The 26328-nt window shown below is 36.1% G+C and overlaps 3 protein-coding genes across 8 annotated transcripts in view; 1 reads left to right on the plus strand and 2 right to left on the minus strand.

Moving 5' to 3' along the window:
* Window positions 1-1012: 1012 nt before the first annotated feature.
* On the minus strand, window positions 1013-4629 carry LOC105335927 (cathepsin O). Its single transcript, XM_011440069.4, has 9 exons — window positions 4504-4629; window positions 4241-4331; window positions 3310-3406; window positions 3149-3214; window positions 2880-3036; window positions 2339-2454; window positions 1832-1998; window positions 1283-1375; window positions 1013-1129 (listed from the first exon to the last, which is right to left on the minus strand). The coding sequence occupies exons 1-9, from the start codon at window positions 4627-4629 to the stop codon at window positions 1092-1094; spliced, it is 951 nt and encodes a 316-aa protein (XP_011438371.3). The 3' UTR covers window positions 1013-1091.
* Window positions 4630-4801: 172 nt separating this feature from the next.
* On the plus strand, window positions 4802-9527 carry LOC105335873 (small ribosomal subunit protein uS3). The gene is made up of 6 exons (XM_011440006.4): window positions 4802-4882; window positions 5274-5498; window positions 5785-5879; window positions 7848-8035; window positions 8786-8971; window positions 9474-9527. Exons 1-5 carry the CDS (start codon window positions 4853-4855, stop codon window positions 8965-8967), a joined length of 720 nt encoding a protein of 239 aa, XP_011438308.1. The 5' UTR covers window positions 4802-4852; the 3' UTR covers window positions 8968-8971; window positions 9474-9527.
* A 2739-nt stretch (window positions 9528-12266) lies between these two features.
* The window catches only part of LOC105335874 (protocadherin Fat 1), a 53764-nt gene continuing 39702 nt past the window's right edge, over window positions 12267-26328 (minus strand). For 4 of the 6 annotated variants that reach the window (XM_066077174.1, XM_034447278.2, XM_066077172.1 and 1 more), the window contains 22 exons: window positions 25365-26181; window positions 24830-25183; window positions 23670-24724; window positions 23407-23569; window positions 22843-23076; window positions 22540-22682; window positions 21843-22080; window positions 21523-21737; window positions 21295-21432; window positions 21059-21202; window positions 20842-20859; window positions 18839-19886; window positions 18531-18698; window positions 18103-18266; window positions 17600-18005; window positions 17328-17489; window positions 17026-17202; window positions 16779-16889; window positions 16178-16687; window positions 15976-16083; window positions 15087-15113; window positions 12267-14422 (listed from right to left, as the gene is read on the minus strand). In XM_066077174.1, the coding sequence (XP_065933246.1) occupies window positions 13656-14422; window positions 15087-15113; window positions 15976-16083; window positions 16178-16687; window positions 16779-16889; window positions 17026-17202; window positions 17328-17489; window positions 17600-18005; window positions 18103-18266; window positions 18531-18698; window positions 18839-19886; window positions 20842-20859; window positions 21059-21202; window positions 21295-21432; window positions 21523-21737; window positions 21843-22080; window positions 22540-22682; window positions 22843-23076; window positions 23407-23569; window positions 23670-24724; window positions 24830-25183; window positions 25365-26181 (7167 nt within the window). In that variant the 3' untranslated portion in view covers window positions 12267-13655. The remainder of the gene's footprint in view (window positions 14423-15086; window positions 15114-15975; window positions 16084-16177; window positions 16688-16778; window positions 16890-17025; window positions 17203-17327; window positions 17490-17599; window positions 18006-18102; window positions 18267-18530; window positions 18699-18838; window positions 19887-20841; window positions 20860-21058; window positions 21203-21294; window positions 21433-21522; window positions 21738-21842; window positions 22081-22539; window positions 22683-22842; window positions 23077-23406; window positions 23570-23669; window positions 24725-24829; window positions 25184-25364; window positions 26182-26328) is intronic. The other 2 variants (XM_066077173.1, XM_066077175.1) reach the window with 2 other exon arrangements.

Consider the following 26328-nt stretch of genomic DNA (forward strand, 5'->3'; position numbering starts at 1 on the left):
AAATGTGATCAGAATAGCTCACTTGAGCTTTCAGCTCAGGTGAGCTAATAAAAAAGTAACTACTATGATGATCAATAATTGCTCTGTTATAGAGATTCATTTAATTATTAGGAATAGGAAAACTATTTAAAAAAAATTTTATACCGAATAGATTTTTTTAGAATTGAATTTTATTGATTAAAAGCAAAAGGGAGCAACTCTTTGATAACAGGAAAAAGTCAATTATATGTATTAGAACGCATTCCACTCTTACTTACTGATACTTAAACATGAAAAGTAATATGTCCAAGTATACTGAGTATTAAGCAAATACATATCTGTCATGCATCCCAATTCATTGAACATGGGCTATTATGGATCAGATACCTTAAAAATTAAAACATTTCAAATCAAGCTTTTTAAATCATAACTTTTATTAAAGAATATTTAACCTCTCAAACAGAAATCTTATTTAGTTTTTTTCATTGGGCTATTCCACAAGCAAAAACAGAGCATATTAAAAAGATCAATACATCATTATTTTAGAGAAAAAATATGCTACTTATTTGTTATAACCTTGTAAGTCTTGTTTGTGATCAACAAGTACCTCATGATAAATGTCTATCCATTGGTATATGTAAAAAAGTGAGACATATGGAAACTCTGACATTTATATCCGTGAGCTAATTCATGCAAAGAAAATGGAAGAGAGCAGACTCTCAAAAATTACTGGGTGTACATGCATTATGAAGTAACAAAAAAAGATGAAAAAAAACAAAACATTGATTCAAGTATTTTGTAAATACATTCTCAAACAAATGATGTTAATACATGTACATGTAATATGTCAAAAAGAACAAAAAGTGTAAACACTTTCAGATTTGTATTTGTTAATAAGCTATTTCATAAATTACAGCCTAACTTTTTAACTTCATATTACATGTATTATTGCACAAAAATTCATTAACCTCAATATATAAAAAGGTTCATATTGTAGTTCAATGTATAAAAATGTTTATTTTATATTCAAAGATTTTCCATAGACTGTGGCTCTTCTTTCGTTTTTTTTCTTTTTCGAGTGGTCAACTTTGGTACTACATGACTATGTAAGGTCATAAGACTCTAACAGTTGAAACTTCTGTTGCTATCCCTGAAACAAATCAAAACATTTGAGCTTCCTTTTTGAAATCTTCATTATGTTTGATGAAGCAGTCTGCTTCCAAGAAAGAAAAATTCTTACCAAACACATTTTCTTCATATTTGATATATTAAAAAGTACCCCCTCCAAAAAAAGAATTCTTACCACACACATTTTCTCCATATTTGATATAAAGGTACCCATTGTTTCCAAAATCAGTTCCCCATGAATTCCTCACTATGTAAAATGGTACATCTCCTACAAAACATTAAACAAGTGCATGAACATTCTGGTACATGTAGCTAAAAATAAATCTCATTTTTACAAACACTTTTATTATCAACATTAACACTTATACACATACAACACATAATTAACACATATATGCATACAACACGTACTTAACACATATAATGCATACTTAACACATATACACATACAACACATACTTAACACATATACACATAAAACACATATTTAACACTTATACACATACAACAAATAATTAACACATACACACAATATAACATGTATACACATACAACACATTTACACATACAACACATACTTAACACATATACACATACAACACATACTCAACACATATACACCTACTTAACAAATATATGCATACAACACATACTTATAACATACAACACATATACACATACTTAACATATGTACACATACAACACATACCGGTACCTAACCTACCTGTCAGATCATACCCTACAATCTGCACCGCATGGTTAAGCCTAATACCACAGTGATACTGAATGATTCCCCCCAGGTAGTGGTTCCAGGTGGTGGCATCTACCGCCACTATCAGAGGACCCACATAGGCCAACTGATACAGCATTTCTTCCTCATTTCCTACAAATCTGTCAATTATTGTAACATTATATCACAGTCAAGCATAGGTCTATCTTATGTTCATGAGTTTAATATTTTCTGATTTTTTTTTCATCCAAGCTAGAAGGTACTCAATATCTATTTACATTGTCAAACATATATTTATTTATATATTTATTAAAATGTTAAATCAAATCTTGTTATTTTACATGAAAATAATCAAATTCATTTCTCAGCATCAAAATTTCATAAGCTTACAGTTTATCAATTAAGATACACAGTTTAGCCATTCCTTTTATTGGATAATGTATAGTATTTAGATAAAATTAATATTACAGGTGTAGCTGTCGCTTAATTTGTGTTGCATACCTATTGCAGGTGTAGTTTGTGACAGTCACTCCTCTGGAGGATTTGGTCAAGAGTTTACAGTAATCAGAGGTGTCTGTCAGGGGGTACTCCTCCTCATAAACCAAGAGCGACTGACTCTGTAATGGCCAAATTAAACAAGTACATCTACTAAATTAAAGATTAAGAGAAAAAACCTTTGAACACTATTTCAGTCTGTTCTACTCAATCTAATATTATGATTATAAATACATCCATATGGTGTGAAAATGTCGCACTATTATGCTATTCTAATAACAAGTTTGATTATACAAATCAATCACAAGTCTTTGATCATGAATAGCAAGTTTAGTGCATTGTTTTACATGCCATTGATTCACATCCTTTTAAATTAAATACTTGTATAATTTTTCATTTCTAGAATAAAGTACATGTACATGCAACGATATAATAACACATAATGTGCTTAATACAGTATTTGAAAAATGATATATGATAAAGAAATTAATATATTAAACTAGTACATGTATCTTAAGAATGAAAATCTAACAGATCAGACATATACATTATTCAACCATGCTAGAGCAGTGCAAGTGTTGCCTCCAGAACATCCATTGTTACCGACGGAACAGTCAATGACTTCCTGTACACTGAGTTGGGGGGGAGTGACATTGTGTGAGATTGCGTACATAGATTCCACAGTCTCTGTTGTACTGAAAGCCCTACAACAAAGGAATAGCTCTTTTAGAATAATAACATTCACAGATTCCATGGAATATCCAATATCGGCAGAAATAAATAAATCTTTGAAATATGAATGCTGTTTAAACTTACCAACATCCTCCACATTTATTTTGATTTTTAATAGGAGACACATAACTCACTCCTTCCTTATTCCTCCTAAAAAGAGATTAAAAAATTGAATTACAATGTATTTTAAATTTAACATATGTATACATCTATTCCTAGGACAAAAATTTATTCATTATATTTACCAGTCAATTCTCTTTGGTAAGTTGTTGGACAAATTTTTCTTTTTCTGTACTGTTGGGATTTTAAAGTGTGATTCTTTCAAGTCACTCAGGTATTGTTCTGCAAATTAAGTATCAAATCTAGGATTAATTCAAGCAAAAATATTTATGATATCTTTGCAGAGAATGAAAAGAAAAACCATAGAATCAAATGTGACATGAATTGTCTGGGCTATTCTTAATCAATTAATTGAAATATTCTAGCAAAGGCAAATTTCATAAAATCCACATACAATGTATTTAATGTATTGACTTCCTTATAAGTCAGAGGGCAAAGATTTGTGAAAAAGAAGAAATTCAAGTGCTTCCCATAATTGGCACTCCCCATCTTATCTGTGTATAACAATGTTTCAACCCTAAACCTTTATAAACCGCAAAGCATGCAACTTCCCATTTCGATCAAAAGTGATCAAAGTTAGTTTTATTTTATGCATATTAAAAGTATTTATAGACACCACAACTGGTCAAATGGGAATGTAAACTAGCTGTTTATAAATACATCATTGCCATTTGAAACAAGTTTATTTTGAAACTTTATTCATTATGGACACTGCCCACTGTGGTTATAGTAAGATACAATGGCAACAAATTTCAGCCAGGCATTGTAGTTTATGCAGTATGGGAATGAAATATATTATATTCACTAATAAAGATGGAGTGCGCCCATGGTAGTTCCAGGGACGTATATACTAGTATATACGTCCCTGGTAGTTCCCTATTATTCTCCCCATGCCTGAATATTAGTTCATTTCAGAAATCAGACTAATGCTGATGATTTAGTTATAATGCTATAGACAAATCTATAGGCTACACAAAAGAAAGTGTTTTGCTGAGAGTTTTAATTTGATTTGATTCTACTATGCTGAGATTAGAGCATGGATTATTTCGAACTTACTTTCAAATTCTTCCTGAGAAAGATGTGAAAACTTCGTATGTCCAGACTTAGCACCATTTAATTTATAAAGACCCTCTTGTATTCTTGATTTCTACAAAATTACAATATGGAACAATAATTCGATACACAATGATCATGATATCATGTTTTGTTTCACTTCCTCTTTGTAATATATATAATACTCAGACTGACTAAGGCCCGTTTGATTAAAACCCTCTTTTATTTTGCTTCAACATACCTATAACACGTATATGTAAACTTACCAGGGAAGCAGGTGTTCTTACAGTTGAATTAGATTGATGAAACTCGAAAACATTAAAAGATTTTGAGTTAGTACAACTTAAAAACGCGACAAAAAGACAAACCGAAACTAGGCGGAAGTTTACCATTTTTATATATAATAGTAAAACCAAATCCGAACTCAGATTATATAAAATATAATCTGTTCTTAATTCTGTCATTGTAGAAAATAAATAGATATGTAAATTTCATGCATTTTCTCTATGATGATCATGATATTAGTTTTTGAAAATAATATTTCTTAAGAAGTTTACGGAAAAAATTAAGGTGTTAAATTTTCACAATTCCGACTTCCTTTTCCGGCCATCAAACATGGCGAACCCAGTCAGCAAGAAAAAGAAGGTCTGCTTTCCTAACATATTCCCCTCTTACACGCTTAAAAAATAGAAAAAGACAAAAAATCAGAGAAACAGAAGTTGCCAAGTACATCTTATGCAGAATAAATAAAGTGGATGTCGTGATTTAGGTCCGATATAAGCGGATTGGTGAAGGCTAGACTTGCATATTTATTCTTGACAAGTACAAATTTTCCAAATAAACAGTGCTTCTGCTCATTGCAAATTTGTCAGAATGAAGTATATACTTTAGCTCATACCCAGTGTTGCCGTACGTATTAAAATTCGCCCTAAATCATTTTTTAGATGGGAATTTTATAACATACTAAGTGATTTCAGTTGTTTGGTGAATATATATACTTGCACACACGATATTTAAATCAAATTGCCTTTTGCAGTTCGTTGCAGATGGAGTGTTCAAGGCTGAGCTGAACAATTTTCTGACGAGAGAGCTGGCAGAAGATGGCTACAGTGGTGTAGAAGTCCGTGTCACACCAACACGTACTGAAATCATTATCCTGGCCACCAGAACACAGAATGTCCTCGGTGAAAAAGGCAGGAGAATCAGAGAACTGACCTCAGTAGTGCAAAAAAGGTTCAACTTCCCAGAGGGAACTGTTGAGGTAATCATTTTCTACAGTTTGCAGAATTGAATGACATTAATCATATTTTAGTCCATGTGAGCATTTGTTCAACTTACCTTTTGTCTGTCAAAGATTTTTAGGGACTTTGGGTTAGATTATTAACAATAAAGAATGGAAACATAAAAATGATGAGGAAACAGGTGTTTTCAATAAGATTTCGCTTCAAAGGAATGTGGCAGAATAAGGTCCTATTCATGACTGTCAACTTATTTTATAGTTTACTGACATCTTTCTTTTGAATGAACAATTGCTTTCTCTATTTCAGCTTTATGCAGAAAAGGTTGCACAGCGAGGTTTATGTGCTATTGCACAGTGTGAGTCTCTCAGATACAAGTTGATCGGAGGTCTGGCAGTCAGGAGGTAAGGACAACTTAGTGATGAAGAAAACAATATTCCCAATTTGCGGACAGCTTGTTCTTACTTGAGCATTACTGTGGGAAAAAATTGGGTACATAAATTCATCATTTCTGTAGTTTTAGTCCTTATAAAGTGACTATACAGTAGTGATTTACACTGTTGATTAAATTTATTAAAGAAATAGTAATGTGTAAAAGTTTATTGGGATATGAAATTTGTTTATCATATCATCAAATCCTGTGAAGCTGGAAGGGCTTCATAGGTTTGACCATGTACAACCAAGTTTATATCCATGTAAACTTTGTTTTGAATTTATATTTAAGAAAGATGGGTCAGTACATTTTTTTTAAAAACTTTTTTGTGGTATATGTACAAAAAGCAATTAATTTAAGTTATGTGACTATCATTGTTACACAATAGATATCACTCCTAAGTCCTAACTGATCCCTGAAAAAGTAACCACTGTATTGAATGGTTTTGCACTCTAAATGGTTCATAAATTATTCAATTTGCAATTGTGAATTATTAATGATTTAGATATTTTAAAATTTGAGTTTTAAAATGTCATTATGACATGCATATTATATGAACAACTTTTCCTTTTGTACTTGGAAAATCTTTACATTTTATAAAAAGATGAGAAACAAAAATTTTTTTTATCAAGTCAGCAACACAGCATCACAGGTCACAACAGGAAAAATAAGGATATGAAATACAATTAGAGATATTTATTATGTTTAATCAAATTACCACCCGGTATCACATTACACACAGGAGAAGCTTGATAAGTTGTGAAATAGAATGAATATATAACACAGTAATTAAGAATTATTTGATAATTTTCGATTACGCAAGTGTAATATTCCCAATTTGCGGACAGCTTGTTCTTACTTGAGCATTACTGTGGGAAAAAATTGGGTACATAAATTCATCATTTCTGTAGTTTTAGTCCTTATAGAAAGCGACTGTATACAGTAGTGATTTACACTTTTCTATTGATTTACATTTCATTCAAGTTTATATTTTGCACAGTACCATAATCTTATGTGACTTTATAGCTGCAATAATGTAGCCCTCTCCCGATTTTTTTTTTTTTTTTTTGGGAGAGGGCTACAACTCCATAGGATCTTCGTAATGGTGCAAGTGCGGGAGTGATTCACTCCCGCAACGATTTCGTCTCAAATCGTATATAAATGACAATAACATCTGCATTTCTTACCTGAACTCAAATATTGTAGATGTCTATGGCATAAATTAATCTAAAAATATCAGGTATAGTCCATATATCAGTTATTTTTCGTGTATGTCAACAACGCAAGTTGAATTTGTCCGCCATGTTTACTGACCTTGACCGGTTTTTATTTTGAGACAGCCAATGAGAATTTAGGAGCGGATCTTGAACTGAATATAGGAATTCCCCTATTTTAAACATAATTAACGCGGTAAATATGAATTTTTCATTACATAACAGTTCCTTAAATGATGTTTTAGTGATAGAACGAGGTTAGATAAATTATTTATAGTGACATTCACGTTATCAAGCCCATCAAAACTCTAAGCGTAAATCCCATAAAATCACGCGAGAACTGTCATGGCTGCTGAAAAAGACGACTGGTAAACATGCTGATGTGTTTTATCTGGTTTTGATTTATATACGGTTAGTTTGTTCAACCTGAATTAAAAAATCATTTTATCTAAAGGAAGTCAAATATAAAATTGATCTTTTCAGACCGAAGTCAGTCGCATTGAAAATTTAATTTTGCACCATTACGGAGATCCTATGGAATTGTAGCCCTCTCCAGTAAACATCAGATATAAAAAAATCGGAGAGGGCTACATTATTGCAGCTAGTGACTATACTACAGTGGAATTACAAATGTTTATCAAATGTAGGGCTATACTTGTGACTTGGTAATGTACATTGCCAAAATTTAGCAGACTTTCCACCTTTTTCATGTTTATCGTTTGCAGGGCCTGTTATGGAGTGCTGCGATTTATCATGGAGAGCGGTGCTAAGGGCTGTGAAGTCGTAGTATCAGGAAAGCTGAGGGGACAGAGAGCCAAGTCCATGAAGTTTGTGGATGGCCTTATGATCCACAGCGGTGACCCCATTAATGATTACGTAGACACAGCCGTCAGGCACGTCTTACTCAGACAAGGTAATACTCACGTCAAGGTTAACAAAACAGTTGGAGAAATTAGGTTTTAAAGTTTTAAGGCATTATAAATTTATACCGTAAATTATTTGGTCCAATAAAGCAGTATACATGCTATCTTTCAAATTCATTTTGTATACAATGTCATTTATGTTGTGTACTTATTCTATGAGTTTCAAGTTGAACACAAGAGGGGACATTTTGTTAGAAAGATTTTTATTTATGGTAGTATGTGTGTCTGGATTTCAGTGGTTTGTTCAGATGTTCTCATAATGCATTTCTCCAAAAATGTAGGTATGATATAATACTGTTAATCATTCATTTGGCTGTGTATTCTTCTGTGTGTTTTTGGCAGAAGTGCTTTCTATGAAATCAAAAGAATTCATGGTGGCTCAATTTTCGTGGTATTAATGGGTAGCCCTGTCCCAGGAATTCACATCCTCAACTAAAAAGAAATAAAAGAATATTCTTTCTTACTGAAACTGAAAACTGATGCACCCACGAAATTTCATCCTCATGAATAAGCAAAAAACCAACAATCCATGAAAATTGGCCCCCATGAATTTAAATGATTCCACAGTATACATGTATTAGGAAAAGTCATGCGCATACTATGTAAGGATATTTACATCCAGAAATAGACTTAAACAAATCCCTATTATTAAAAAATCAATTTCCACCAAATATTTACAGTAAAGTGCTCCGGTAAATAAAAAAGTATATAAATTGTATTTATCTACCTACTTCTTCCAGGTGTGCTTGGAATCAAGGTTAAGATCATGTTGCCCTGGGATCCCAGTGGCAAGATTGGTCCTAAGCGTCCCCTGCCTGACCATGTCAGTGTGGTGGAGCCTAAGGATGAGGCCGTCCCCGCCCACCCCTACAGTGAGCAGAAGGGAGCCAAGCCCACAGAGCCCCCAGCTGCACAGGCTTAAAAAGGTGACTATATAAACTGCAAATAGTCAGGGTTGTCTCTAAGACCTGGGAGGTGGGGAATTCCCTCGCCTATAATGCCTTAATTACCCGGCTATTTTTGCATTTCAAACACAATGTAGCTATAAGCAAGACCCCCAGACCCCCTTCTACTTTTTCATTTCCTCTTTCTACTTAAATTTTAGGGACAACCCTGAATAGTGTTCTAAATATTGATATAACTTTAATTATCTATTGATTGAATCACAAAAATCATTTTATATGGTCATTTCTTTATACAATTATCACAATTTTATTCCTTAAACTTTATTTGATTGTGACTATTATAAAAAAGCCTCGTGAAGGGAAACTGATAGAAACAAGGGTACTAAATAAGAAACATTTGGTAATTTAGCAACCCTTCAATGTAAATATTTACCATCATTTACACATGTATACATTTTCTATTCTCCCATTAAAAGTGTACTTGTAATGTATGTAACATGATTATTTTTATTTTATTTTTCAGATATGTGAACAGAGACTGTAAAAAAAACTAAAAAATAAATAACCAAAAAAATTCCATGGACATTTCATTATTATTTTGAGGTTTGCAAAGGTAAAGGTCATGGTTAAGTCATATTGGCCGTTTTTAACTCACTTGAACTGAAAGCTCAAGTGAGCTTTTCTGATCACTTTTTGTACCATTAATTTCTCCATGCAATTTTCTACTGATATTGTCTCTGTACTTGCCTCAAACTTTCTCTGGAACACACTACCGACCATAAATTTAGTATGCCAAATTTACATCGAGATAAACCCATTTTTACATGTAAACAACTGCACCACTTCACTTTACATGGCTGTTGATGGTGTTCAAAAGACTATCAGAAGTAAGTAAATAGACATTATACATAATACAATGTACATTGCATAAAGAAATTAATGGTACTAATTGTTCTCACAGGATTTGTGTACATGTATAAATAAGGTTATTAGGTCCAAAACTAGCATACGATGTTGTGTGCAATAATTATAAATACACGATTTTTTTCAATGGGTGGCACAGTTGCTCCCAGGTTGTCTATGCAAATTTTTTCCGACTGGGAGTTACAGACCTGCAGCTATTTTAGGACTGTAATGCTCAATATGTGAAATGATTACAAAATCATCCTGTGACAAAATGTATTCAATGATGAGCAGAATATCCAGGGGAAAAAAAAGGTTTTTTTTAATACAAAATCTGTTATACTACATTGTCCAGATATTTTGTAAATGACTCAAAGTCTGATTTTGATGTCTATTATTGCTCATGTGAGCAATGTAGCCCATGGGCCTATTGTTTCATATGCTGTAGGCATATACATGTAAAGAAGATGTGGGAGAACTTTCTATAAATATCTTGCAATTAAGGAGCCTGAGTGGTCAAACCATCAGATATTAAACAAAATGTGAAAATTTGACTCCAAAATGATGATTTGAACCACAAAACCTCAATTAAAGACATAATTTGTTATTAAATGATTGATTAATTCCTAACTCTCTAATTGGCTGATATCTAACCATTTAAAAAAAATCATGAGATTCACTTGCACATGTCTAGATATCTTTCTGAGTCAATGGTTTCTGATCCGCTCCATTCTTCATAAACCCAGTGACCGAACTGGCATAAAACAAGACGTCGTCATATTCACAATCAAAGTACTGAAGTAATGAAAGCCGCACACTTTGTATGAGTGCAAATTGTGTAGTAAAGACTGAAAATCTCTCTCTTTCATGCTTTTAATGTAGGCAAAGCATCAGAGAGCGACCAAATTTTGTAAGCGACTATAAACAAAAATATGTCTGTCTAGTAGAAAAAAGTTCAACAGTTACTGCCTTATATTTTGCAACAAGCACTATATATTCAATCCCCGTTTCTTCAAAGCGCATAAAAGTATTTCATAAAAATTCATGCGCATTTTATGTGTCCAAAATGCATAGTCTTTTTCTTAAAACAAGTTATTAATAAGAAAACTAAAAAAGATAGACAATTCTCTCAAAATTAAATAAAAGAAACAAAATGCCAACACTTTTGACACAACGTGCCTCTTTGTGTAACCATTTTGTGAAGCGGAAAGCTTTTACTTTGACGCTGTTTGGTTTTTTGTTTACTTTTGAAGTTGTGCTATTTATAGTAACATTGGCAATTTGCCTGCCTCAGCCAGGACTCTGCTTTCAGCAGAGCCCAACTAAAAATGTGCAACCTAGTTAGATGGAGCAATAGTAAACTCGCATATATATATTGCCAGTTTGGTCAAGGGTTTATGTAGTGCAGAGTGGATCAGAAACCCTTGGAAAGATGATGTCCAGGAGATCATTGTAAGGTTTGATTTTATCTACATGGAACTAAAAATTGATTGTCCAATGAAATATCACATTTTCAATTTGTTCAGCTTTGGCTTCAAACTCAAATCTTTGCTTGATAATACTCAATTTGAGATGTCTGTATCAATTCATCGCTGAAACATTTAATAAAACAATTATTGCTGGGTTATTTTTTCAATCAATATGGTGATCTAGCAAACCAAGAAGTACAATATTCACTAAGCCAAAGGTGAATATAGTACTTCTTTGGTAGCTAAATTATTGTATTGAACTCAAAACAGCAATAATTGTATAAGGCCTGCCCATCTTCAGTATATGCCCATCTTTAATGGATATGTGTTACATTATGGTATGATGCAGCAAGTCCATATGATTGTCCACACTAGGAAGAGTACAATCATTTTCACTGTCAAAAGTTACCCTACATAATTCCTGGTCTGAAAAATATATATAAAAAAAAGACTTTACCCTTTTGGTAAGATGAGAATACTTTGTACATAGATTGGTTATTTAAAAAGAGGATGAATATAAATTTTCAAGGTTAGATCTAAGGTCAAGGTCAGTAAGGCCAACATTGAATTAGTCTTCTTGTACTTTGTAAAAAAGAAAGATAAACTATTTGAGGTTAGGTGATCATACTTTTTACACAGGTTGCTTATTGCAAGAGGTAAAAACCCTATTTATTTCCAGGTAACGGGGCAAAAATTACCCTGTATACCAATAAACATACTGTATTAGAAATTAGATTCAGTCTTTATAAAACCAGATATGGGATTACTTGTTGATAATTCAGTTTTCTATAAGTATAACAATTAAGTATATAACATTTTTACTGAAATTATTCATCTTGTCATTGTCTATGAGCTGACCAGATTTTTTCATACAACTAGTTTTTCCACCCATGTCTTTCAAAGACAAACACTTGATCCATTCAAATGGAAAACAAAACCTTGAATGATATTTTATGGTTTTATTTGTATTTGTAAAGACAACTGACTCACAATGCACTATTACAGCAGCCATTTCTACTTTGTACAAGTACACTATATTACTTGTTCCAACTCTCATAACACGAGTGAGACCAATGAAATTCATTACTGGCTATAAACATTCAACTAAAAATCAACCTTGGATGAATTACATTAAATGAATAAGAACACATCGAACATTCTTCTATTTTTAAAAAAGAAGTAAAAAAGATGAGTGATTTTTTTTTGTGCTTCATGTCTATAGAATGATAAACTATGTAATAATCTAATGTGTAATTATAATGAAGTCAGCTGTCACAGCTAGCACTGCTGTGTAGCACCAAAGAAATTAACTCCCTAGAATTCACAACTTGAATTAAAATTACATTTATTTATAACATGTCATGGAAAAGAATTTTATGCTCAGGGGAGCATTCCTTGAAGGAAAGGGAATTACTTTTTCAATATTTAAATTATACATGTAGAAAATGTAACGTACAAATTTTTGAACATTCATATAAATACAAGGCAATACTTTAATTTACATGTATTTTGAGAGTTAAATAAAAAGAATTCTTGTAGTTATATGGATAATGTGTCAGATGATGAAATACTACTTGGATTCAACTCAATCATTCATAGCCTGAAGTCACTGTCTAACCATTGTGATGTCAAACTCTCACTTAATGAAGCAACAGAGCATACATTCATTATCAACAATTAGTTATATCTCCTATTAACAAATAACGTCACACAACACATTAAAAGGACGAAAATTACGCTAAAATCACAACCAGTTGTATAATTAACATAGAATAAATAATAACAAAATCTAATTTGTTTCTTCACAAATTCAAATTAAATGCATGCAAAGTACTTCATATAACACAAATCAACTACCTGTTCAAATTAAAATAATAACTGCTAAAAAAACGGTGAATACTTGAAGTGAAATGGGCAATGGTGGTGGGGGTTGAACAGAATGAAATAAAATGACAGAAATTTGTACAGATGTTTGGCAGATCTATTTGTATCACATATATATTTATCAGCAAACAAAAAGGATGCACATAAAAATATTTCAAAGAAATTTTGACAATCTTTCTTTTATGCCATTTTAAAATGCATTCTAGTGGTTCCACCAGTGAAACTGGTCAAATCGAATGCAGAAATCTTCCCTATAAAAGAAACTTATGCAGACTAGCACCATGCTACATGTACTTTTTTTTTAAAGCAGTTAAATCTTATTTTTTGTTATGGTCATGGATAATAATTGCAGAAAATCATTCACAACATCAGAAGCTTGGCAGGGAAGATTAGATCACAAGAAACAAAATGACTTGTATGGCACATATACGTCACTAACACGACACGGATTAAACATTTGTATTTCTCTCTAGAATATTGTTGAGAGGCGTGTTCTCATCTATATTGTCATCGCAGCTCTCTTCTTCACTGAGGTTCACTTCGCTATCTTCGATTTCACACAAGCCTGATATTTCAGACATGGAAGCATTTGTAGATGCATATCCTCCTAGGGACATGCTCATTCTGTCTATGACAGAGTTCCTGACGTTATATTCACTGTCTGTTATGCCCCCATCAGATACAAATCCGGGGACTAACTTTTTAGTGTTTGGAAAGCCGTATGACACAACTTCCTCATCATTGTCAGAGGTATAAAACTCATTTTCGTCACATGATGGTGGTTCTGGCCATTCACAGCGCGAGTCTCTATCACCTGACATTTGGTCATGTGACTGGGTAAAGCTATGATTTGGCAGGTACTGGTTGGGGTGTGTGTTGATCTGATGTTGAGGGAGTTCATAGCTCTCCTCCTCTTCCTCGGGGGTCTGAGGAAGTCCAAGCACCTGTCGATAGTTTGGAGGACTCATGTAACATTCCTCATTGTCATACTCATTGTCTGCAAACTCTGAGTCCCCTACATACTCAGACTCCAACAGTTCAGGGTCAGTGTACAGAGCCGAGTCGTTAATCTGACAGCCAGAAAATCCTATGTGGGTGTTGGACTCGTTGCTATGGGGACTGGAGCTTGGGGAGTCCTGGATTTCACGGATGGGAACCTCGCTGATGTTTGGGAGGGACGGCCTTGGGGCCCAATCGGAGGCATCCCAGTGGTAATCTGAAAAACGAAATGGAAAATTAAGGTCTGCTACGTAAAGTACAAAATATTTAGATGGTATATACTTCTTAGGTTTGTTTTTATAAGTATTGATAAAATGTAAACCAAGTTAAGCAAAAATGTAGCTAGCATCATACTTTAAGACTTGTCAAATTAGAAATTATTAAGCTTGCAGCTGCACTTAGAAAATTATAAAGAGATCAGAAAGAACAATTTAAAAATTCAATCTTTTAAAATCATTTTTACAAATGGTTGAATACAATCAGGCAGGATGGGGATCAGTTTACAATTTGTTAAATTATGGATACTTGCATTGACAAACTAGTAGAAGAAATATATATTTATAGACCAATAATATTCACTGGATCAGACAATCAACTGATTTCAGAAATAAAGACCACATCACAAGGAATAAAATAGGAAAAGAAAACCACTTAGAAAAATAAATTTCTCTGGTTAATCAGAACTAAATAAAGATTATAATCGGCATGCATAAATATATTTAAAGAAAATCATAAAAGTTTGTAAATCTGAAATAAATATTGTACATCACGGTACAAAGTAAATAAGATTTGATTAATAAAATGTTGGTAGAAAAAGCTTGAACCACATAGAAGCAACATTACAAATTGTCCTCTAGGTAACATGCTAGTGTCAGAGCTACCTTTTCCTTTCTTTCTGCACCTAGCAGCTGTTGGAAAAAAGAGTCTCTCTTGTAAAGACATTACACACACAATGGTTTTATTCTGTGAGGATGAGGATACTTGATTATATGGGGATGATCACAAGTTGCTTCCCTTTGCTAAAACTAAACTAACTGTAAGCAGAAAGCAGACATTGAAGCCCACTATAAAAGCGAGTGTCCCCTCAGGTTTTCTGTTCAGAAGCACAGCTTCAAAAGGAAGCAACTTGTTATGGCTGGTTTGGATGGTGAAATCATTTATGGGCAATGAGGGATGAATGCTTGATGACTAAATAGGGTTTTCTATACTATCTAACAATGGACATTTCAGTTGTGTTTCTCAATTCCTGATAAACACATCAATTTGAAAAGAAAATGTGCAAGTGGTTCATGACACAACTTAATTTTGATACATTGAAATGTAAATTAACATTAAACTGTAATCATTACGTTACTTTGATGCTTATCTCAGCCAAAATATGCTTCTTATCTCTAACAATATCAAACATGAAATGAGTGTTGTACTGTGTAAACAAGAAATTAATACTGCACTTCCCAAAGTTCTGTTTCTATGAAATGTGAAGAGAAGTAGGTGCAAATGAAGTGCAAAAGGTAAACAAGAATGATGAAAGCCAAAATATCCATGCAATGAAAATGTGAAAATGCTGATATATGAAAACACCTAAAGTTCTATATTAAAATTCAAAGGTAAATTATTTTAAAAAACTATAACTTTATAATCAGTTTTTATTATTTTTGTAAGATGGATTAAGAGTTGAAGTTGGAAAGATGTTATGGAGATGAAGAGTAGTCAATTTTTTGTGTATTCATAAAGAAGTTTGTAGTTTGAAAAGAGAGTCAATTGACTTACCTGGCTCATCCTCTGATTCTGAGACAGGTAGACTGCTAAATGAGGTAGTATCTGCACACAGCATCGTGGGCCTGTTCAAACGTGGGAATTTCTCTGGGTGTTTTTTTTCTGTTAAGGATAAATAAAACAAAATGACTGACTGGTTTTCTTTCAAATATAGTCAACTGACACAGTTAAAATACTTTCATAAAAAATATCAAACCTTCTAAATTCTCCAGCATGTTTGGGCAATCTCCTTCCCATGTTGCCTTTTGAATAGAGTCAGTGTCTGATGGGGGGTTGGAGGGAGGGGGTGGGGGTAAAGAGGGGGCCACACTGGCATTACTGCGGGGCGGGGGGCCGTGAAAGGACAGGAACTCCTGGGTGAGGTACGGAATGTTGTGACAGTTCTCCAGGTCGTCAGCGGCCGATCCGTAGTTATGGAAGTTGTCCAGATTGTTGAGGGTATTCAGCGAGTCATGATTACTTGGCGTGTAGGAGGCTGGTCGATTAGGTACAGGGGGAGGCTGGGGACTGGGGGGAACATTGTTGAACTTGCTGACATCGAAGTCGCTGACTTTACAATTGTCCTTGCGACTCTTCAGCATCACATCTCTTTCGTCGTCGAAAGCGATTCCCAGGGTGACATTACGCCCTGTTCTGCTGGAACGCCTCCTGTAGCACTGTATACTCACAAACACAATCGCCAGAAAAATCAGGCCACTTGTCACTCCTATAAAAGAAAAATCATTCAATATACATACATTTTGATCCTTTTTTACATCAATAATTAAGACACAAAAAAAAATTATATTGTATCTTACCAACAATAATGTAGAGGGTTGTATTTGTTATTCCAGACTCGTTAGACTCAATGTTTGACTCTACAAACTTGGTTCCGGGAATTTCTGACCAGACCTTCTCACATTCAAGACCTAAAATAATTCAAATTTTGTTGTTTAAAACACATAAAAGTAATATCAGAAAGTATGAATTTTATAAAAGGAAATACAGAAAAAGTTAAACTTGAGTTCAGTTTTGATGAACTCTTTGCTGGTGACTGTACATTACCTGTAAATCCTGGTGGGCAGTGACATATAAAGCTGGATGGCCCCTCAATGCAGCTCCCCCCATTCTTACAGGGAGAGGAATGACAGAACTTGCCGTAGCGACAGAACTGTCCCTGGTAGTTGTCCTTGCACCTACAGCGGAACTCATTGGGCACGTTCTCAATATTAAGACACTCTCCTACAAAAACAAATCAAAGTTGATTAGGATTTAACCTATGACTACGGGTTATGAGTTGCACTGAAGATAAACCGATACTCCAGTAATATACAAAAACGTTTTTCTAGTATTCAATCATTAATTACCATTTCCACCACAAGGGTTATTGGCACATGGATCTAGGTCAATTTCACACTGATTTCCTTCGAATCTCTCGGGACATTCACAGGTGTACTGCTCATAACCCATGTACTGTGAGTAGGGCTTACAGACTCCTCCATTAGAGCAGGTCACAAAACTGCAGATGTCTACAAAATACACATTACAAATCAAGCTCATTCTTGAATAAATCAATTTAATATTTCAAGGAAATGATTGCCATGTTTCCAGCAAAGAAAAGAGCCCGTCCCCTACTCACTTGATCCCATAGGAGGAGACAGTGTATTTTTACAATGGAACTCCACCTCCTGGAATTCCTGGGATTTGACCACAGCGTTCCGTCCTTTGAGCGGCAATACAATGCTAAACAGTTTGATCTCCTCCATGCAGCCATCAAACCCTCTTCTGACCTCCGGGTGGCCATTGTAACCAATGACAACGTCTGCTCCGAAGTAGACATCATTGTTCAGCAGGTTTAGGACCCTACTCTTGCCCGGAGCAATGGCCATGTTGGTGTACTTGTTGTCCAAGGTCAGTTCCGCATGCTTATCATTCCTCTCCACATTGATCGTGTGCCACTTTCCATCATCCACATGAATGGGAATCATGACCAAGCCAGCTCCACTTCCATAGTTGAATTTGTACTGGATCATTCCATTGTAAATCTGAAGGTCACAAAGGGTGATGTTTACAATATCAATTCACAGTACATGATAAGAATCCATCACAGAGTTTTCTAAAGAGACTAGACGGAGAACTTACCTCTAAGATGCTGTAATCCACATCTCCTGTGGCAAACATCAGGGAAGCCGTGGAGCGGTGTGTTTTGATTCTCATAGAGAGGCTCAGTCTCTTCTCTATTGTAAACTCGTCCATCAGAGTCCACTTGGCAAAACTGTTCCCAGAGAAGGTCATTGGTTTGATACCTGTTATTGAAAAACAAAGACCTTTTGTTAAACTGATACACTGATGGTAAGTAAAAATGATAGCTGGCATTTCCTTACAATTCAACATTTAATTTTAAGACAATATAGAAAACTTATATGACAAGTTAAACAAATTAATGACAGAGCTTCACATAATTTTATCAAATTTTAATAAACAAAATTTCATACAGATTATTCTTAAAGTATAGAATGATAAAGATATTGAAAACTTCACTCTAAATCAGTATTTTTACTGTGTCTTACCATTGAGACACGAGGCATCAGTACACCTGTCCTCACTCTCACAGAACTGACCAGCCCGGCCCTCGGGGCAGACACAACTGGGGGTCTGGTAGGGCTCGTGTCGACACACCTGGTGGGGAGGACAAATCTTGGTCAAGCAGCTGTCAAGGACTTCTGGACAAAACACATCTACAAGAAATCCAATGGTTTGTGCTTAAAGAGTGACAGATATTCTTCATCATGAACTTGAGGGTTACAAGAGAATTCCAATGACGTTTTAACTGCATATATCAATAAAAGTCTTTTAATAGTCTATGAAAACTATGTACCTTCAATTCCATTTGAACAGAGGCATTTGAAGGAGTAGGAATGCTTAGCAGTGACAAAGCTTTTTCCATCCACCGTTAAAGTAGCCAGGCTTTTGTTGAAGTTGATGACCCCTATGCACTGGCCATCTCTACAAGACTCCTGCGGGCAGACATCTCCAAACACCTTGATGATGCGGACATTTAGTTCAGACTCTATGTCATTTAAGTTCTGTCTCAGTTTGCGCTCAAGCTTACGCCTTCTGAAATATGCTCCACTGGCCGACCGCTTGACGGCAAACAGCACATCCAGATCGTTCTTATCTGCACTCCGCTTCAGTCGGGGCGCGCCACCGAGGTTACCTGATGCTTGCACATTAATGATCTGGACATCATTGGCTCGCACGTTGAGAGCTTTCTTGACGGCTTTCTGGAACTCTCTCTGATAGTTGACCAGGAAATCCTTGGGAGACAGATTCTGTATCTGCATTGTCACTGAGGAGTCCAGCATTGCTGTGGAGATCAGCAGGACATCCACCTTGACGATTCCATAGGCAGTGTTCTTTTTGTCTGAGACACTGACATTGACAATGTAGCTCCCCGAGTCCAGGCCAGGATAGGCAATGATCCTTCCGTCGTTTATACCCACATCAAACAAGTGGCGGTTAGGGGACACCACTTGATAACTGAGTGAATCAAACAGATCTTTATCTGTGGCATCTACTTGACCAATAACTCCACCAGGAAAGTTGTCATCATATGAGCTGATGCTAATATCTAGATCATTCACCTCTGGTGGATTCATTCCTTCCTCTATGACGTGTATAGTGGTGACTATATCAGAGTAGAGATTTGGGGTGCCATTGTCAAACACTCGCACTGTTAGGGTATACAGATCAAGGATGTCCCTATTGAATTTGCCAGCTGTACTCAGGATTCCTGTGGGCTCAATACGGAATTCTTGACCTTCGTTTCCACTGACAATGTCAAAGGTGAAAGGTGGACCATTAGGGTCAAGGTCATTGTCAGTTACTATGTAGTGTAAGATTTTGTATCCAACATACTGGTCCTCCTGTATTAATGAAAAACATGTGCGTTACTTGTTTTGAAAGCATTTTTTACCTCCAAAAAGACAGTTTACTGGTGCAGTATTTTTGTGACAGGTTTTTAAACCATACAGGACAGCTATTACGTACATTTTCATTTTATTGGTAATAATTGTGCAAAAGTGAGATTGATCATATATTTTCAATGGACACACATGCAAAAGAATGACTGTCACAGAAAAACAAGCAAAATATTACAACATAAATGTGCAAGAAATCAGACAAAATTAAATACAATTTAAAATTACAACGGGTTTCTTTCAAAACAATTTGACAGCTTGGTTGAATGTTAGTGTTCCCAAAACCATCAAATCATCATTAATGGTAAGCAGGCAATTCTACCACAGTTCTATGCTGTGACGTGATTCAGTGGTTACTATATATATATACACCAATACGAGTCCCCAATCTACCATCTACACAGGCCAGACAGGACATCACTCTTCATTCACTGTGTACCATTCATGTGGACTTCTACAGTACTCTCAGTCACAATGTTAATCAGGCAAATTCGATCTCCTGTTAGACTTTGTCATTAGACTTTGGGTAAACATGTGGTGTCCTTGTTAGGGACCGTGTCAAAAGCTTGTATTGTGCACCTGGTATTATAAAATTGTGTTTGTATGTGCTGAAGAAAAGTATTGTGTGCCGACTCATGTCTGTGGCTGCTTTTTGTTTATGTTTTTTTTTTTTATTAATACCCATTAATATTGTACTTCACTAACTGTGTATAACCTCAGTTAGAACAATGAAAAACTAAATATATATATAGACAATGCACTAAAGAAAAAAAAATTCTTTGGTTAATAATAAAAACTGAGTTAAACACGGTATATTAGCAAAAAAATAAATTCTGCAAATGTACATGCCAACTGAGTTCTCTCAAAAAAAAATATTTTCTAAGTTGGCTGCGAAACTTACAATTCCTGTTGGTGGTCTCTGTTCAAACAAATTCCAGATTAGAAAAAAAAATGTTTTACTTAATCGCCAACAACACTGAAATATCACAAAAAGCATTCCCATAATTCCAAAAGCCCTCAAAGAATCCCTTCAAAATTTAAAACCATGAACCCAAATGAATCAAGAATTAAAAAAAAAATTGGGTCTGTCTATTGATATGAGGTAGTTGTTTACATACCTGGACTGTGGCGTTGTAGCTGGACTCGGAGAACAAAGGAGGACAATCATTGACATCTTCAATGTCCACAGTGACAACAGCTGTACTACTCAAGGGAGGCAATCCAGAATCCCGAATCTCCACCACCAACTTGTATTTGTCAATCTAGATAACAGGGATCACATGGCAATTTAATCATTTTTAAAGTAATAGATTAAAATAAGACAATTCTGTTATTAAATGGTTTGAGAGCTCACCATTTCTCTGTCCAGGGGTGTTCGGATGGAAATCTCGCCTGTAACAGGGTGTATCTCAAAGCTGTGAAGACTGTCCCCCTCAATGATGGAGAAAGTCAGCAAGGCATTCTGTCCCTCATCAGTATCATTGGCATTCACCTAAAATAGCAAGGAAACATGTCAGCTTATTCACAGTAACCATAACAACCGGTATATGATTGTGGACAATGAACAGAATCAGTTCAGTACCTGATACACGAGTTGTCCAACTGCTGTATCCTCTAGGAGACTGGTTCTGTAGGAGGCCTGAGAGAAGAATGGCTTGTTGTCATTGACATCAGTGATGTTAATTCTGACATAAGTAGAACTACTGAGGGGTGAGTCGCTCAAATCTGTCGCCATGACAGTCAGAAAGTACACAGAGGTTACTTCTCTGTCAAGGTCATTTGCAACTCGAATAACACCTACAAGGAAATGAAAACATTTGTAACCAATGGAAAGCGATAATTTTTTTAAAAAACCTTTTTTATCAATTCTAAACTTTTTTTGTCTAAAATTTTGCCACTTACCTTCACTTTCATCAATAACAAACTTCATGTTCTTGTTTCCGGCTGTGATGCTGTAGGCCATTTTAGCGTTGAGCCCGATGTCTCGGCTGGTGGCCAGCACCTTGACAACCTCTGTACCCACTGTGGCATTCTCCGGCACAGCTGCTGCATACTGTGACAGCACAAATTCTGGTGGGTTGTCATTCTCATCCAGGATCTCAATGGTTAGGGTGGCAGTGGAGGTTAAACTCGGGATTCCCTGGAAAAGAAGCAGACTTATCACTGTCTGTACATCAAGTGCTTCTGATCACAGACACACGTTATAATAATATCATAATGTAAACAGACCGAAAAGTAGCTGAACAAAAATTGACGCTTATTGTTAATGATACGATGCCTTTCTAGATTCTAAATTTAAAAAATAATACTGTAGATTCCTAATTACACTAGAGGAATTATATCAGCATGAAATTGTGAAAAGTACCTCTTGCAAATTTTAAAGTCTTCCTTTTAATTTTCAGACATATGTAAACTACATGAAACTATAATAAAAACTTGGCATTCACAATTTTATGATCTTGTGATTTGATGGAAAACGGTTGAATCACATTTGAATTAGGTACTTGCATAAAATAGGGAATCTATAGTACATTTTTATAGACCTTTGTCTTCTTCCTTAAGAAAAGAGCTTTTCTTATACAGTTTAATGAATACAAACCTGATCATAGGCATAGACATTGAGTATGTACTGGGGAATTTCTTCTCTGTCAACAGGTTTCATCAGTTTGATAATGCCTGAGTCTTGATCGATGGAGAAGGTCTCATCACCTGTCATTCCGTATCTCACCTGTCTGTTGATACCTGTAAAACAATGGCAAAACAATCATCAGCTTGCATCAAATTACAATGTTTTAAAACTCTTCTTCTGCATAAAGTTATCACTTTTTGTCACACAATCGTTTCCTCTACTCTACTTAAAGTCAGCCCTTTGTCCCCTTTATTCTATGTTGTGTCCACTTACCCAGGTCGCGGTCTTCTGCAGTGATCCTGAGCAGCAGGGTGTTGACTGTGGCTGACTCCAGCAGACCAAACTTCTCGGGGAGGTCCACAAACTCAGGAGCGTTGTCATTGACGTCTGACAGCTCGATGTAGATGTCTACATCACAGGACAGGCCGCCCCCGTCCACAGCACTGACCACCACATGGTGATGGGACTGGGTCTCCCTGTCCAGCTCAACCTTAGGGGTCAAGATTCCTATTGAAATAAATAGTCAAAACACAAAATTATTACTGTAAAATCAAGTATATTGGTGATGGCCAATTTTCATAAATGGTTGAAAGTTGTTTAACAGGATTGTGATCATATAATACATGTATTACAGATTCCCTTTTATGAAAAATAAATAATCAAGTCTCATTAACTGCTGAGGATTGACATTCATTGGCAAAGGGTACTCACAAAAAACATAAACATTGAGCCCCATAAATGTCAATGATTTCACAGTGGCTTAACTTGCATATCATATGGGAAACAACCTTTCACTTTAGAGGTAATCTTTAATCATCTGTCATATTGACTACTGACCTTTCTCTCTGTTGATGGTGAAGAGTTTATTGTTCTCCTCCCCTTTGATGATGTAGTGGATTTTCTCATTAGACGTGTACATGCTGTCCACATCAGTGGCCTTGACCCGCGTAATAATGGTGGTTGTCCCGATGTCCTCAGACAAGACGTGCTGATGGATCGGCTAAAAAGGAAAGGAAAAAAATAACCATTGTCTCAAAACATTCAGGAATATGCTATAGTTTTTACATTATATTCTAAAACAGGTTTCATTCCTTGTTTACCTGATCACAGACTGGAGCGTTGTCGTTGGCGTCCAGGATCTCCACGTTAACCTTGGCAGTGGAGACGAGGGATCCGTCTGAAGCAGCCACGGTCAGGACATAGTTAGGGACCATCTCCCTGTCTAACAGCTTGGTCACGTAGATGTCCCCATTCTTATGGATCTTAAACCTTCCCATGGGGTCCCCATCAGCGATGAAGTAATCCACATTACTTTTGGCATCGGCGTCAGTTGTCTTGAGAGCCAGGAACACGGTTCCTGACAAAGCGTCCTCGTTGACCGCTGTCTGATACTGGGCCTGACTGAAGACTGGGGGGTTGTCGTTACAGTCCATCACTGTGACTGTCACGGTACTGTTACTGACTACCTGAGTGGACATACCAAACTTCTGCTCAGCCTGCACTGTCAGGTTATACACCTCCTGCTTTTCCCTGTCTAGTTCAGACACCAAGGTAATCCAACCAGTGTACTTGTTGATTTCAAATAGATGCTCGTACTTCACAATTGTCTGATGGTCAAATTTGTACTGAGCATTGGTGATGAACTTTCCCTCACTCAGTAGTCTGCACTGAACTACACTGGTTCCCTTTTCTTGGTTCTCAGCCACAGATATAGCATATAAACTGGTCTCGAAATGTGGCAAAGCAGATTTGATATTTTGTACCAGAATATTTATCTGGGAGTGAGCCACTACCTGTGGATTTTCTCTCAGAGAAATAACAACAGTAAACTTGTACTGGGGCAACTTCTGAATCCTCCATAAATCTAACAGGAAGATTTCTCCCTCCTGGTTGATGGAGACTGTTTCTGGGCTATTCCTATCCTTGGTAAACCCCGACACAATGCTGAAATCTACCAGGCTCTCAGTCACCTTGACCACTCTGCCAACAATGTCTCCCACTCTCTTGTCCTCAGTTATCATGAAGGTGTGTTCTGGTTTGGTCAGAGGAGCCGGCTGGTTGTCATTGGAGATGTAGATCTCTATTGGGGCATTGCTCTTCAGCTGGGGACTTCCATGATCCACAGCCTCCACAAAGAACTGGTATACACTACCAACTGAAAAATAAAAATAATAAGAGAAATAGTTCAAACTTGTATCAACAGAAGGAGCATTCCCTGAAAAATTGAGAAAGTATTTAAAAAAGAACAGTATAATCTTACCTTTTTCACTCAGATCAGCTTTCACGCTGACGATTCCAGAGGTTGGGTCGATGGTGAAGAGAGTAGCTGATATGATCAGGGAGGCATCATATATATTGTAGGTCACTCTACCGGCCTCCCCAAGGTCAGAGTCCCTGGCCTGGACCTGGATAAGGGGCCGACCCTTCCCAGCATTCATTGGGACAGAGACTTTGTATCCTGTGTGGAGGAACTCTGGAGCCACATCGTTGACATCTGTAATGTTGACGACCACAGTGGTGAATCCCATTCGTCCACCATTATCAGTGGCGGCCACTGTGACAGAGTAAGAGGACTGCTCCTCTCTATCAAACAACCGCTCGGCAAATATCTCACCTAATAACAAAACAAAGGACAAAACTTAGTTTAAAATCCTATGAAACAAACATTTTGAAATTTGAACATGGTTAATTTAATTTTTTTATGGGGAAAAAAATTGAAAAAAAAATTTCTTTACATGTGACAGAGACAATATCATATGCTGTGAAAAATCTATTTTCAGTGGCAAAACCCTTACCAGTGTCTGCATCAATATTGAAGAACTGTCTCATCTCATGTGAAAGTACAGAGTAGGAAATCATTCCAAAGTATCCCCGGTCCCCATCTTGTGCCTTGACTGTGGTGATGGGTATCCCTCGCCCAACGTTCTCCATCAAATTGGCCTGATAGAGAACCATGCTGAAGACTGGGCTGTGGAGGTTGCTCTCCTCGAAAGAAATTGACACGGTCGTGAAGCTTGTGAACACTCCATCGGAGACTGACACATTCAGCATGTATGCTGGGTACAGGATGGAATGTCTCCTGGGGGAGATGGAGATCAGTCCGGATTTGGCATCGATCCGGAATACTTGGTCACCGTTCCCACCAACAATGGAATACTCCAGGTTTTCTTGACTGCATTTGTCTAGGTCGGATGCTGTCACTTTGATCACCATCAAGCCAGGTGTTGGGTTTGTTACGACTCCTGAGTAAGTAGGTTGGTCAAAGTAAGGGGGGTTGTCGTTGAGATCACTGACAATGATGTGGACGGGCACGCTCATGTTGAGGGAAGGCAGACCCCCATCAGTGGCCACCACATGGAACAGGTACTCCTGAGTGTCCTCAAAGTCCAGTAACCTTGCTGTTCGGAGAACTCCAGTGATGGGGTTGATCTGGAAGATGTTAATGGATCTGGAGTTGTCCAGTGGAGACAGGTCGTACTGAATCTCCGCGTTAATTCCTGAGTCTGCATCAGTCGCTGTGACCTTGAGTACCGAGGTCCCAACAGGTGCTGCCTCCGAGATAATCTTGGTGTACTTGTAGTGTGTAAAGGACGGACTTTTGTCATTGACATCCTGTGAAAAAATGAGATTATGAGTAGTTAAAATGCGTTACAGTCAAACCCTGTTATCTAGAATTCCATGATACAGAGAAATTTCAAGATTTTTATTTTAGGCAAAAGTATACAAAGTAAAATGGTTTGGACTTCCAAATCACTTTGA

The sequence above is a fragment of the Magallana gigas genome, chromosome 2 (genome assembly GCF_963853765.1).
Source record: "Magallana gigas chromosome 2, xbMagGiga1.1, whole genome shotgun sequence".
NCBI lineage: Eukaryota > Metazoa > Mollusca > Bivalvia > Ostreida > Ostreidae > Magallana > Magallana gigas.